This window comes from Anopheles gambiae, chromosome 2, assembly GCF_943734735.2.
Source record: "Anopheles gambiae chromosome 2, idAnoGambNW_F1_1, whole genome shotgun sequence".
NCBI lineage: Eukaryota > Metazoa > Arthropoda > Insecta > Diptera > Culicidae > Anopheles > Anopheles gambiae.
In genome coordinates, this window is record NC_064601.1 from 4,808,308 (window position 1) to 4,823,882 (window position 15,575).

At 47.3% G+C, this 15,575-nt stretch overlaps 1 protein-coding gene across 14 annotated transcripts in view; it reads right to left on the minus strand.

The window, feature by feature from the left end:
• Positions 1-15,575, minus strand: part of LOC4577187 (glutamate-gated chloride channel) — a 90,275-nt gene that overhangs the window by 34,439 nt on the left and 40,261 nt on the right. For 10 of the 14 annotated variants that reach the window (XM_061663557.1, XM_061663558.1, XM_061663561.1 and 7 more), the window contains one exon: positions 15,183-15,295. In XM_061663557.1, the coding sequence (XP_061519541.1) occupies positions 15,183-15,295 (113 nt within the window). Of the gene's footprint in view, positions 1-9,382; positions 9,451-15,182; positions 15,296-15,575 lie in introns of all 14 variants that reach the window. The other 4 variants (XM_061663562.1, XM_061663560.1, XM_061663569.1 and 1 more) reach the window with 1 other exon arrangement.

Below are 15,575 nucleotides of genomic sequence, written 5' to 3' on the forward strand. Positions count from 1 at the left end.
TGCGTTTCGTGTGGTAGATTTTGGTTCTGGCACTTTTCATGGCCCTTTTGTGGTGTGTATGCTGTAGTTGGTGCTTTTATCCGACTGAAAAGGGGATGTTTTAATTGGACTCTGGATTTTTACCACCTCTCCCACCTCCCCCTTTTCCGAAACCATAAACCTATTTTGAATGAAACCGGATAAAATGGAAGGCTGTTGAGTGCTGCCCTGGTAGCGATGGATATGGTCGTAAAAATATCCTTAACAAACCAAACTTTGCCCACCGAGGGGATGGCTCTAGAACCGTTCGCCCAATGGCATTATACACATACACACACAGCACACTGTTCCTTTTGACTCGGTATCGATCTCATCGGCACTGAGCTGTTGCTTAAACGCGACATGCTTCTTTCATCAAACAAATAATTGACGAGCGTTCTCTGGCTGGCGTTCTCGTGACAGCAGCGGTTCGCCGAGACGCGCAGACACGGTGCCAGGATTCAATGAGAAACCGGAAGGTATCGGTCCACTCAAGTGTTTGTGTGTGTGTGTGTGTGTATGTGCTCTTGGGGTAAGAGCAAAGCTCCAAGCAGAAGCAATTACTTGCCAGCAAATGCGTGCTCGGACAAGGCTCGAGTCGATTATTGTGTTATTTTTATCGTCCTTGTCCTGCTGCTGCTGGCCCCGAGGGTACGCTTTTCGGAGCCGGGATTATTTTGCCATATTGTCCGGGTGACAAGGGGAACCGTCCTCGGAAATAATTTGGCAATGTCGGGAAATTGGACACGACGATGCCGCCTCCGTTCTTCGGCAGATGGCGGCGAGCAAAAGGGAGAATTGCCGGAAGCTGTCGAAATTTATCCTCTCCTTCGAGTGGCCTCGATGGCAAGAGCACGAGAGATGTAGCAATTTCAACGATGTAATTGATATGGTGTTCCGAGCGTAAGTGTACCGGTGATGTGCGTTGTTGTTTCATTATTTCTTCGCACGAGTGTGTGTGGCGCTTGGTACCCGGGGCGTGCTGTTGTACATTTTAGTGCACTGTGGTCGACGTACTGGGGTAGGTTTTTTCTCACCCTGAGGGGCAATTCTCGTGCCATTGCTTCAAAAGGTTGGATGTAGGTTGCTGCAATCGCTCCAACTCGTACGATCGAGGCAACACCGAGGGAACGATTTTCTTTAATATTGATCAACATGTCACTCTCAGATTGAGATGCAAACTTAACACACGTACCGGCCCGGTACTGGAGCAATGCTCAAGATTGTGCTTGTTGCGTGTGTGTTTTGTTGTTGTTCCATCTCCCCTCTACCAGTAAGTAGTGCAAATAGTTTTGGCAACTAGAAAACCGGGTTTGTGTGTGTGTTTCGCCGTTCTGTTTGCCGCTTGCATCGGTTCCCTCGCTAGTATCGTATCCCTTTTTGTCATCGCAAACAGTACCACTGAGGCATCCCCAAATGGGGCATCCCCACATGCACCATCACGTTTCGGAAGAATTTCAAGTACGTGCCGGTGCATTACCGGACGGATTTGGCCAAAGAACATGCCCTTTTTCTACGCTACCATTTGCACCTCATCTCCGAGCCCGACAGCTTGCGTCCCGGTACCTAATGCGAAGGAAAAGGCGATGCTGGAACGCCCCCCGTACCATATGGCCGGACGGTTTGAAATGCTGCCTGGCTGGCTGCGGCCAAAAAGTGAAAATTTCTTGTTTGAACCAATATCAACGATGACTACGGTCTACCGTTGCTACAGCACTGCGGGGAAGACTTCTAGGGCTCAGGTTCGGTTGGGCTTCTTTTGCGTCGAGCATGGTTCTCGACTCAGCATGAATCTCGAGGGATCAAAACAGCCCCCGCCCCCCTTATTCGACGTGCCGGCTGTCGCCCGTTTCCCGTGCCGGGGTTTTTTGGAGTTGTTAATGGAGAGCTTTGGCCGTTTCGGAACACCCTCCGAAATGCTAGCAAACAAAAGTGGTACCGAATCCATTTTCGGCAGCTGACGACAAAATGCAAAAGCTCGTTTCGTTGTCGTCGGTTGGGCGCTGTGCTGTGTTTCTGTTCGCTCGCTTGGGTGAGTGCGCAAGCAGGACGCGGGCTAAAGCCGTTCTGCCGCCGCGCGAGCATGGTGTGTGAAAGTTTTTTCCCCGTTCGGGCCGGGGCTGTGTACCGCCGCCCGCCTTCCATTAGTGGTTTTTTAAGGATGCGCATTTTAGATCGTACGTCTTTCGTCGTTACTCGAATCGAATGCTTGGAAGGAAGAACAGGCAATTAAGAGACATTTGGTGCGCATGTTAGCAGCTGAGAGCAGCGGTACCGCATTTGAACGATCGCGGGCGAGTTTTCGGTCCGCGCACGGGAAGGGCGGTGATGCTACGAAAGTTTTCTTGCACTGTCACTTGCCAACCAGCGCTGGGAAAGCTAAACACAATCGATTACAGTCCGTGACCATCATTTTCATTCTAGCTACTAGCAGTTTTGTAAATAAAGACAATGAAATAATTTCTTTTAGCTTACTCTCACGGCGCACGGTCGCGGTGGAAATGGTTGAACGAATACGGTCCCCCGGGAAGAGGGGCGAGTTGCTGCTACCGGGAGAAAGGGAAGCTGTGTCTAGCTATGGGATGCTATGATGCTACGGAACGCAAGCGGAAACAAGTGAGCAAAAGTGAGCAAAAAGTTAAGAACCACGGATGCAGCGAACCGGTAAAATGGTAAAAAAGGGAACTTCTTAGCCCGAGTGCAAATGGGAGCGGCGGCCGCGATGGTGGCTGCTCGGGTTGACTGCTCGGCTCGGCGGTCCTGGGCACATGCATGCAGCAAAACTCCCCGAACCCGCGGAGAAAGGAAAAACGTGTAATGAATAAGCGATGAAACAGAGCAAACCAACCATGGAAGCGTATTATCAGCTTAGCGCATTAGCGCTAGAACGGTTTTGGCCGAGAGAGGTTTTGCTGGAGAGAGAAAAAAGTGAAGCTAATTTAATCACCGATGGTTTGCTGTTATTTTTTTTGTGTTGTGTTTTGTTCATTCTTTCCCGCCACGTGCAAAAATGCTGTGGAATTACGATGGGATGAAGTTTTTGTATTGTTTTACGTTCGCAGCTGAAGTGACGATCCGACGTCTTGACGTCAGCATGAAGTCGTCGGACGCTGCTCCGTTTGCTCCGGGGCGGGGGCCGGGGGGGGGGGGGGGGTGTGATGTTTGCGAATAATTGAGTGAGCTTTTTGTAAACGGATTGGAAAACAATTTCGAACACGACACAAGCGCGCATATAGCTTAAGCTAGAATTATAAAACATGGTGGTGGAATTTTGGAAGGACGCGTTGAAGTGACTGATGAACCGGAGGCAACGCGTTGAATGGTGTAGCGCATCAAATGCATCGCTTTTTAGATGATGTTAATCAAATTCAAACACTACTAGTGAAGTATTGAACAAAGTCTAATGCAATCCTAGAAGATACGCAAGAGTGAGAATAAAAAGGGAAACATACCTTTCGCTAGCGTTTAAAGTACAATCTGGAAGAACGTACACTTATAATGACAAAAAAGACGCAAGAAAAAATGGAAACAAGTAAAATGCCGACGTGATGTAAAAAACTACTCAAAATTGAAGGTAAAAAAGTCCATCCTACGCTAGCAGCAACAGAAGCGGTGAGACACTGAAATGGAAATTTTGAGCAAGTAAAATCGAGCAAGAATCAATCAACAACCCTGTTGCAGAAGGACCTACTATAAGAAACTTAATAGCTAGACGGTTAAGCCTGGGCGAGACTTTGCAACGACTGGAGTAGACTCCGTTGACAGCAACAGTTACTGGGAAGGAGGATATTTAAAAAATAAATATCCTTTAAAACGCACCAAGAGGGTTAGCATGAAAAGGGAATGGAAATGTCCATGTCGTGATGGTAGTGTCAGTCAGTGCAGTCACCACGACGCTGCATTTGCAATTGCACATTCTTTGAAGGGGGAGAGGTCGGTGGCAATGGGCCTTGTGCATGCATTTTTGTTGTGTGGTTGATTCTTGCAAATGGCTCCGTTGCTCGCTCGTCGCTCTACTCGCTATTGCAAAGTTAAATTACGAACGCACACCGAGAGGGAGTGAGAGCTACGAAGAAGAAAAAAGCACAACTTTAACGAGAGAAATGGGAGAAAACGGAGGGCGGGTAAAAAACACGATTGAAATTGAAATGTAAATGGTTTTGCTAGAAAGTTGTTAAACAAAATGCACAAGCAACCAGTATTACAAGAGTACAGGAATGTGTGCGAGCGAGCGTTTTCCGAATGGAAAAATAGCGTGACGCCGAAACGTTAGCGCAAGCGAAATGGTGAAGGTGAGAAAGGGAGCGCTAGACGACGTAGGCAACGTGTAACGTGTACGATAAATTCACTACACCGAAACTTGTTCTGGGGCTGGCTTGGCACGAGTGGGTGGGTGGTGGCGCAAAAAAAAGAAGAATAAGCTAAATTGTGATAAGTATGACTGAACACCATGGTCAAGTGTTTTATTTTATTCGCATTTTTTGTTGGTCTCACATTCCCGTTTCCTTCTTACTTGCAGACGCGTAACCGGCCCGATCCTTCCCGAACCTGCCCCCCGGGTGTGTGTAGGCAGGTGTGCTGGCGTCTAATTGGCTTTTCCGTTTACCGTTTGCCAGGGTAAAAAAGTGGCAGTACTGTTGCTGCTGCTGATGGTGCTACCACCACCGTGGGCGCAGCAGCATTTTCTTGTACCGGCGCACACGGAACATAAGGCCGGTCCCCCGCGTGCATCGGCAGTAATCCAGTTGGTAAACTTTTTCATCGTTTTGAAATGGGCAAATTATGAAACTCGGGAAATGAGAAACGAGACAACAAAAACTCGTTTCACCCGTCCAGGGGAAGTGTATGGTGGTGCGCCGGGAAGGGCGGGATTGGCTACAAGCTGTTGCTGCACGGTTTACGATTCATGATTCGTGCGCAAAGGGCAGCATGGTTAGTATTTTTAATGAAAATGGGACAAAACAAGATGTTCGTTGGACTTGGGGGGGGGGACAGCAAACGATAGGACGGAAGCGCGACAGCCGTAAACAGTTTTCTTAGCTTTAGCCAGACCTCCAAAAGGTTTGTGTGCGCGCGCGAAGCGTTGCGGGAGAAGGGGTTTGCAGTCCAGAGAGGTTGCATAAGCGCACGGGACCAACATGTGTTTGCGTGATTTGTTTATTTGTTCTCAGGATTTGCACTTCGCTCACAGCTCCGGACGGTGCGGGAAAGGTGAACCGCCGGGTGTGTGTTAGTGTGTGACGGCTTAGTGCTATGGTGCGCGCTGGTTCCTGGTGCACAACATCCTTTTTATGGTTTGGCTTCTGGATGGTGCCCGTTCCAGACCCGTTCCTAGGTCGGTGGAAGCATGGGGATAACATTTGTTTCTGGCTAACTTTTAAAACATCGTTTCGTTAGTGTTAGCGTTTGACTTGGCCTGAAGCACAGGTGTGTGTGCGGGAAGAAAAATGTGATTCCACCAGCAGGGGTTGAACCATGTTTGTAAAGTTGTGCTGATGTGATGCATTTTTCTTGCAGTAAAAAGCACATCAGCATACAGTTACGGAACACAACCATTTTTCTTTTCGGTTGATTTGTGCAACAACAACCAGGTTGGTTGGGTTGCATATTTCATGGAACCGTTTGCGTCATGGTGAAAGCTTTGCATTTGCACCAAGTTGCCGTTTGTATTCAAATCGTCATTTTTTTTTGGATGTTTGCATGGATCAACTCTTATCACGATTAAATTCCACATGCTGTAACCATTTAATATTCCAAGTTCCAGGTTGAATTTCTCATTCATCTTTTGTTTTAGGATGCTTCACGTTCAAAATATCACTGCTTTGCTTTGCACTTTTGAAAGAACGTTCAAAGTAGAATGAAAACCATCGCGCCCGTTGCTGTAAAATGTGTTTTCCGATGTGGAATTAAAGTCAGTTCGAGCCGGCAAAGATGAAATGGAAGATGAAATTTAATTTATGGCTTCAGTTGTCGGTCTGTTGGGTCTCCTCCTGCTCCCTGCTCGAAAAAAAAAGCTCATTTTCGAGAACGGAACCCACTGTCACGGTCAACCATCGGTTGGTGGCCACACATGAAAGCAGCCCATGTGTGTGTGTGTGTGTTTGTGTCTGTGTGGGGGCTATGACAACTGGCCTGTCATCGGAGCGGAAGGCAAATGTTTCATTAAAACTCATCGTCAGCGTGCCGCACAGATGTACAAGAGGTGAAAGAGAAAGGTCGTGGGTGCATGTGTCTGCCCCTGGTGCTTCTGCTGGTGGTGATACTGCTACTGCTGCTGCTGCTGACGGCGATGATGATCGTAATAAGTGGAGCATTATTTTGCGGTTCTACCATACTGCCCAAAAGCTGTCTGAGGTTTTTTATTTATTTTTTTCTTGCCGCCTGTTGGGTTGGCAGCGGTTGAAAGGTGGAAGAGATGTGGGTGAACCGCCCACAATCAAGCAAACCAAAATGAAGCACCCAATTTGGAGGGGTAGTCCTTTTATCCGGGATGAAGAGAACCTGGGGCACAGGGTACGGCGGGGGGAGGGATAGGGAGACACGGATGTTTAATATGCAAGCACTTTTCTTTTGGCACCGGTACCATCGGCACTGGTAGCACGGCCGCTCCGCATCTCGCGTACTGTGGGTAGGTGGCAATGAGCGAGGAAAATAATAATAGCGAGAAAGAAAGAGAAGAGAGAGAAAGAATGAGAGAGAGTCTCTTTTTACCGTATACCCATGGGAGGCTGTGGCCTGTGGATTAAGGAAGCGCATCGTATGGTTTGCGTATTCCAGGGGAAGCAAAACGGAGCGGGGACCTACCCGGCGGAGACGGCCGGGCGTGAGGACCTTATTTATTTATAGGATTCGACTGCAGTAGCAGTAGTCGAAATTTTGTACCGGCCGCAGCAATTTGAGGCACATCGAGCTCGAAATGAAATGAATAAATGAACGCCAGAGGGCGGTGGCCCCGTCCCGGGTTTTTTTTTGAAACAGGAGATTGCATTCTGTGGTTACGGAGTTCGGACCTCCACCAAACGTCGGGCGGGGGTCGGGGAGCATTTTAAAGGTTGGCAAACACCTGCAGAAGCACTTGAAGCTTGACAGCGGAGGGTGGCACAAATGAGAAAACCAGCACGGTGAGCTAATCCGGCTGAGTGTTTCCCCCATGGGGCGGAGGGTGCTCTCGGGGCTAAAGATGATGAAGCCGCTGCTGGTGTCATAAGCCCGGGGTTCAAGGTGTGTGCTTTTAATAACACTGGGTCTTTAATCGATGCAGCAAAAATCCCCACGGGAGAGGGGAAAGGGGAAGCTGCCGGGGGTAACACAACACACAAGAGCCACTGAACCGTGGGTGAGATTTTCCGTATTGCGGATTTTATTACTTTTTTTTGGTCTGTCCCGTCGGCTGCCATCGTCATCGTTGTCTTTGTTGTTATTATTACTGTGTTTTCTTGTTTTTTTTTTTTTTTTGACGATGAGGGTGTGTGGAGGTGATTTTGATCCGTATACACTTTTTGACCATGATGTTGCAGACATAGACATACGCACCAGCAGCCTGCGTATGATATGCGTGTGCTTTTGGCGGGTGGCTGGTATGGCGTCGATGAAAGCTCTGAACGCGTCAGTCAGGGCTTAAAATGGTTTTGATTGCTCACAATGTTTTTGCGTTTGTTGACTTTCATTAAACATGGGCCGCAATGGGCCGGTTTGGATGGTTGCGGATGGTGCCGCAGACCGCGTGAAAGTAATGTTGGGCTTTCCAAATTCAAACAGTGAGCTATCAAGGCCAACACGATGAACGATGGAGTGATGGAAAACAGCGAAATGAACGCTTTGAAACGCGAATTAGAGTGACATGATGGGGGGAAAAAATACACACTACTGGCTTGGCTATGGCTATGGCTAGTCAAAACATCGCATCGCAAAACCTGCGCAAGGCAGCATATCAAGCATGAGCAGTAAAGTCAAACCAAACAGCAAGACAAAAACAAAACAAACTAGGTAAAATTCGTTAACGTTTTCATATTGTGAAATTGAAATATGTTTTTTAATAAGAATTAATTTAAAATAGTAGTATGCAAGCAAAACAAACGCTAGATGAACATGAGGCAGAAAGCAGCCATCATTCAAGGCGATGATGTCGCAAAGGAGATAGGCGTATCATGTTGCGGAGGGACAGAGACAGAGACATTGAGCTCGATGCATCGAGAATTGATGTCCGAACCGTCGTCGTGGCAATCGTATTTGAGCCTAGCCAGAAGGCGACCACAAGAAATCGCTTGTTTTTGGAGCATGTTTTGCAGAATAAAAATACTTCATTGCCATTCCGAGAGCGGGAAGAGGAGCATATATCAAGCGAACGAGTGTGAGGACGTGTACTAGACGTACCGGTTACTAGCAGTACGTCAATGGGGGGAAGGGAAAATGCTTTCAAAAAAAGAACAAACAACCAAGATAAATCCAAAATTCACGCCTAAGCCATTCCTAGTTCAACGCAATGTGTTGACTGTTAGTAGTAAAACTAATTTTCAAATTTTATGAGATGAAATTATTGAGCAAACAGGAGAAAGTACACTACAAAAGTAAGCGAATGCCACAAAAACACAAAAAAAAAACCCGGGTGGCGTTTTTGGAGCCAACCAAAGTGGCTCTACGGTGCGCAACTGGCATCTTGCATCACATGACTCGACGATCTAGGAGGCACTTCTTTCTTTGATGCTTGTACCAAATTGCATCAAAATCAATGTTTTCATTCACTTCTTGGTGTTGTGGTCACAGTTTCCAATCCAACTATCCTCCAAGAACGATCGCGAGTCACGCAATGGCGCCATATGGCACAGAAGCACACAACTTAAAAACTGGAGCACTATTAGTAACGCAATAAAACCGTGTGAAAGAGTCACAAAAACAAAAAACCAACATAAAAATAAACCAATCACGCAACACTCTCTACGCGCAGGCGAGCAAACAGGACGGAATGGAATGGAAATGCAGCAATGAACAAGTTCTAGAGAGAATGCACGCTGGTTAAGATATAAAAAAGAAGAACTCATCCAGCCTCGGGAAGGTTGGCTACTAATTCTACCAGATAAAGGTAACGTGTGTTTATTTTTTATTGCGGTGATGTTTTTTTTTAAAGCGAAACGGAGACCAAAACTATTAAAGTAGAACGCTTGGAGAGTAATTCCGGGTTTTGTTTGTTCGGTTTTGCTCTAAATGATGGGGTGTGGTGTGGTGGGGCGGATAGTATGCAGAGTCAGGGGGGAGAGAGAGAGAGAGAGAGAGAGAGAGAGAGAGAGGGTGATTTGTCGTTGCTGATCGGTGGAGATCTGTTTGGCTGAGAGGCTCAGATGATGGCAGAAGACAAACGGAAACTTACCATCTTAATGTCACTGATGGTCATAATGCTTCGAACGAACAGATTGATACGAACGATCGCCGGACCATCTGGCGTTGGTGGTGGTGGTGGTGGTTTTGTGGTGAGAATTCGAGAACGTGGGGAATTTTTCGTTTATTGCATTTCGGGCGGGGGCGATAGATAGTGGGGGTGGGGTTCATTCAGTGTTATGATAAATGGAATGTGTGATCGTAATTTGTAGAAACGAGTTCGTTCCCGAGAAAAGGTGGCGTGTTTGGTTTGGCCATTCGTTGGTGGTTGTGTGGTTTTTGCCATGTTCGGTATTTTTTTTTAGATAGTTGCCGCATTTCGAAGGGTCGGTTCGCGGTTAGTTCGGTTGCAACGAAGAGCAAGTTCGACCAGTTCGACCGTAACGCGTACATTTTGTGTGCGTTATTTTTTCGTTTTTTTTTTGGGTCAGGATTTGTTTTGCATTTTGCGTTCGCGCGCCGTTCGGGAAAAGAGAGAAAATTGAAAGAGAAAAATGATCAAAATACTGTGATACGTTGGACGGTTTTGGGTATTGTTTTGCTGCTGCGAAGGGAAATTGTAAATTAGCTCGTACGCTGAAAGTTGTGTGTGTGTGTGAAGATGCTGTAGATGTTGCTGCTTAACGAAGTGTGGTGAAATTGTTGAATTGACGCGTACAGGATGAGCAGATTGAAGTGACGTTCAGGCGGACGGGTATTTGATTTGTTCAGCTTTAAACGGAGTTCCATATACATACATAAACATAATTATTCCCCTGTTTTTTTTCGACAGATATGTGAAATACGTGTAACCAAAAGAATGAAACAGTTACCAATAACAACTGTTTGAAGATGAAACGTTGGTGCAAAACAATTAGTTTGTCATGTCAGTGATTCGGATAATGTGCAACCTTAGACATTAAAAAACAAGCGCCATGTGTACAGCGTTTGGTGCGCTTGAGTGTAATCGTCTTATCGAGTGACAGTTGTCAAATTTGCTGCATTCGTGAAATGTCTTGCGTCTTACGTTGATGTGTTTAGTAGTTTGCAGAACTAACTACCCATGTTCGTGTGTTCATATGTTACAGCAGTGTCTGTGTATCGTCTATTTACAGACAGACAGACATGAGTGTGTGTGTGTGTGTGTTCAGGTCGGTTGACGCAGTTGTCGGTGTTTTCGTTGTTGCTGGTAGTGCGCGATAGTGTTGAATTTTGGTTGCTTGGTGTGAGAACAAACTAAGGTACAGAGCGTTGTGAAGTACAACACATACACACGAGAGTAAAAACGAACGGGAAGCTTATTTACATCGCAAGCGAAAGCTTGAGCTAATTGTACAACTCAACTCCACGGCGGACGGGGGGTGTATGTATCGCCGTGCCGACGATATGATGATGCTCGGCCGGACGCCACTTGAAGCGCAGATTAGCCGAAACGAAGAGGTAAGTGTGGAACGCAACGGTTTGTTCAGTGCCAGAATTACGCGCTGTGGTATGTACAAGTCTCAGGATGCATGTGTTGTTACATCTTTAAACACCGTTTTCGTTGCCATTATATTTTCCCTTGGACGACTCTTCCCACATGTGTATATCTTCTGTCCGGGGTGCACTGTCGGGGTGCACGTATGTTCTTCTACCACAAGCTTCCCATGGATATTTTATGTTCGTTTCGGCATTAAACTAAACTCATACTCAAGCTTAGACACACACACATATACACACTACACCGCAGACCCCAAAGCTTGATGCTTGATTTTACGACGCCCGTAGTAAAAACTATCCAATTGGGCACCGAACGTTCCCTTGTCCGTAGCCCCGCGGGGTGGGTTGATACCAACACACACACACACACACACACATACACACTCGGTGCACTACGGATCTGCACGGAAGACCCGGGGAGAAAGTTTTACGAGCACCGGGGCACATAAGTGGTGCGCACATATTGCCGGCGATTTGTATTCCCGGTGCTTGATGGGGAGCGATTTAAGTCAAATGTTTGTCTGAGAGTGCAATAATATCATCGTTTATGGCCTGTGTGTGTGCGCGCGGGACGCCATGTGTGTGTGTGTGTTGACGGACCGTTTAAAGATTAATGCTCAAGCCATCTATGTCGATTACGGTAGCTGAATGGTCGCTATATAAAGAACGACCACACAGCCGTTTTAAGAACGCTCTCTGGGAGGAGAAAATTTCCAATAGCACGAACTTTTTTGGAACGAGGAAGGAGCTTTCCCTCCAAAAAACTGACGTCTTGAGTTTTGCAGCCAAGCTAAGCAAGAGGGGGTGTCCTCTTGCTGCCCCCATCTCGCCCGGGAAGGCAAACAACGGCCAAAAAGTAAACAACAGCTACCGTCGGGTGCCCTTGCTGCTTGGTGGTAGCTTTTCAGCAGCTCTATCCAATGATGGCAGCCCAAAATTTGGTTCACAACATTTTTGCACAACCTTCAATCATTACACAAAAGGTCCAAAGTTGCTCTCTTTCGTAGCACGTTCGCTGTGGCTTGTTTCGATTTCAGTGCCGGGGTCAATCTTTCAGAAAAATGGCCAACGGCAAACACAATGGGGGGGCTGTGCGCGCAGACAATTTGCTTAACTCACTAATAGGTCGAACAAACTTTTACTTTCGTAGCGTAAGTACGGAAAGCTCTTTATGGTACAGGGGAAATAGGGTGGGTTGAAAGAGGGGCCGAAGAGTTGTTTGCAAGTCCACTCCTTGTTCTGACCCCAGAAACGGGCACACACACACAGACACACACAGACTTGGCATCAATTTAAGACAGCAAATCTTGAAGTATCTTTGAGGAGTGTTCGCTAATGCCTTCGCTTCGTGCGGGTCCGCGCTGTTGGTGTTTGTTGTATTTGCTTCTTTTTGCTTCTCCCACTGTCCACCGCCAGTTGTCAGGGATAATGGTACGGAGGGGAAAAGCGTAAAAGATTTTCTCTTTGTTAAAAGGCATATATACGGAGTAGCGAACAAAACAAAAACGAAACAAAAAAGCAAGCAAATCAACCACCAAACAAGGGACGAGGAAAATGCCCCGAAAGCGCCGAACAAAACACTAACGGGGGCTGTTGGTGTTCCCGAAAATGGCCCTAGCAGTTGTGCTGCACAATCCTCAAAATGGGTCAAGATGGCAGAAGAGCACGCTACTACTGCCACTGCTAAACTCGTCCTTCTGCTGTAGCTCTGTGTGTGTCTATGTGTGCACAAGAACATCATCCCCAGCTTGAGAGTAGTGTGCCCCTTCGAATGAGCTTAGGTAAATTATGGTTTGGCTCAATGTTAGTCCTCCATCGCCTGTGCCGCGTTCGCGTGGCTCCATTGATCTTGTTACGAGCGAGCGGTCCCGGGCGATATAGTAATCCTCCCAACACCAGACACGGTTGATGGATTCGGGGAAAGTTTTCCATTTCAAGCTTCAACGACGAAACCACAGAGCTATCCGGACCACCCCCACAGACTCTGAAGTTGTTGGCAACTCCTGCCTTTCAACACTGCACTGCACCTTACTGCGGTACCACAACACAGGGGAGGACACGCTTCATCCTCAGCAGTTCCCATTCAGCCGAGCCGATTTGCTCGAGCGAAATTCAAATAGCTGATTTTACATGACCGTCCAGCGACCGATATCATCACACGGTGGTGTCGCCCCCTTCTATTCGTCGCCGAACTGGCCGTGTCAAAGGGTCCGGCTTCCGGACGACCAAAAACAAAATGTCACTCGCTCCATCAGCGCAGCACAGGCCGCCGGAAGCCATTTTGCAGCACGAGCACGAGCATTAGAGCAGTGGTAATTGGGGGCGGGGGCGGTGAAACTTCTTCGCCACTGTGGGAAGGAATGTGGGAGCACCGAAAAATGTGACCAAGGAGCCCCGCGGTGTTGTGAAGTTTTTTGCCTAATTTGGCAATTTGTATGATTGAAGGACGAACGGCTGCGTGCGCCTTTGCACGGAATGGCAGGGGTGGAGGATTGTGTGTGATTTGCTTTGGAAAGTGTGTGTGTGTGTGTGTGTATTGGTAACCACGGTGAAGGCAGGGATTGGGAGCTTTTAAGACCCTTTCCCAGCCTTTTTTTTGTTGTTGCTCCACTTTTGGGTTTCTGTTTTCACGTCCACTTTCACCGGCGGCGGGTCGAAGCGGCCAAACTAAACAGAAAAGAAATGTGTTGTTTTAGCAGGACATCTTCTCCTCATCTGGAGACTTCCCGATCACCTCAGTTTATAGAGCTGACCAGCATGTGCGCGCGTGTGCGTGTTTGTGTCGCTTTGGAGCGTTTTTCTTCCTCCCCGTGTGTCGCCCCACTGCCACAACATGAAGGTTCGGGCAATTTGTCCGAATGTTTAGAGAACCGCGTGCTCTCTACATCCTGCTGCGCGGGCTGCTACCCTTTTTTTGGTGGTCCGTGTGGAGTGCTGTCAGTTAGTAAAATTGCTCTCCATCTTCACAGCATGGGAGGGCATGCCGTGTTTTGCAGCTGCCAGGCAGGCCGGCTTTCCTTCCCGTGGTGGTGGGGTTATGTTTTTGGCATCTCATTTGCATGCGATTAAAATGCACAGCACCGACCCCCCAGGCCCCCCCAGGTTGTGCCTGGTTTCCCCCCAACACAACAGGCAACAGAAGAAAAAGGGGTAAGACGACGGCGCGCTGTGGAAAATGGAAACTTTTCCCCCCTTTTCTTTGCTTTGCTGAACTGATCTAGGAAGCTTGTGGGTGATTTGTTTTGTGAGATTTTTGGGTTTTTTTGTTGATGCCAGTAGTGATTTCGGTTCGGTTGCTTCCCCTTTTCTTGTGGAATGGTTTTCCAACTGATTGGTTCGGAGTTGGGTGATTTGAAATCACAGAGTCGCCCGGCGGGGACGAACCCCGGCGACACAATACAACCAGAATAGAAGAGGAAGAGAAAAAAACTGTCACAACGTCCCAAACGCAGGGATAAGGGCACAGGGATACCCAAAGCCAGTGCTCTGGAATGCGGGAAAGAATTCTTTCGGGAAAAGTAAGGGACAAAAGCAACACACAACGCAACCATCAGTGCGAACGGTTTGGCTGGGCACAAACAAAAAAAACTGCCGCTCAACCTCCGTCAAAAGTTCGAAAATCTTTTGAGAGTTAGCACTGGGTTTTGTGTGATTTTCTTTCCGTCCCCCCGTCCCCCGTCCCCGCTGTTGTTGGTTGCCGGGTCGATTCCAGTGCCAGTGTTTTTCCACGGAGAGTCACTTGTTGTTGGTGTTAAATAAAATACTCTCGGGAGGAAACAAAAGCAACAACACAGCAGCCAAAGTTCGTGGCCGAGAGCAGGGCGCGCGAGTAGACTTCACTTGACGTGCTTACTTTCGTTCGCGCGGAAAAGGGATTTACTCCATCACCCCCAAGTTTTTTAGGGATGCCGTGTTTTTTTTCAGTCGATAAAAAAAGAAAAGTAAGTGTGTTTTTGTTTTAATTGGGTTCGTTGGTTTTAACCGAGTGTGTTAAAATAAAAAAAAACAACGCTTCAACGCTGATTTGATATTAAATGTATAGAAAAGAAGAGTGTTTTGCTTACAATTACTGCAAAAGAAGTGTGTGAAAACAATAGTTTCAACGGTGTGTGGCAGCGAAACGAAAGAGCGTGGACCGTTGGTCCAGAAAAAGTAGAAACAAACCAAAACAGATACTGGAAACGATAACAAATGACAAAACAAAACCAGAAGACTATGGAAACAAAAGCTAAACTCAAGGGGGGGGCGGGCCAGAGACGTAAACGAAACGGTCCGGGCCGGGCAAAACCCGGAAAGCGAACACACACAAACTGGACACAAAAGGCTGGCCTTACCGGTTCCGTTGATGCCCGACGGTCGGATGCGTGCGTCGTACTTGCCGGCGCCCAGAATTTGATCTAGAATTTTCTTTTCCTTCTCGCGAAAGTTAACTTTGGCATTGTTGGCTCTGCAAGATGAGGGGAAGAATGGTTTTAACGGCAGTGCGTGCATTGATTATAGTGAGGAACTATTAAAGCAAGCGTTCTGCAAGCAGCGAATAGCACACTTTTAGGAGCATTTCGAGCGCAGATTACGGTCAGCTCCTAAATGTATGCAATTCCTGTGCGGCAGGGTGCTCTGATGTGAGTGAGTGACGGAACAGTGAGTTTACATTTGCAGTGTTTAAAATACATTAAATTATTATGGATATAATTTAATGCTGTCGAACAATGGCATTCAGGGAAAGT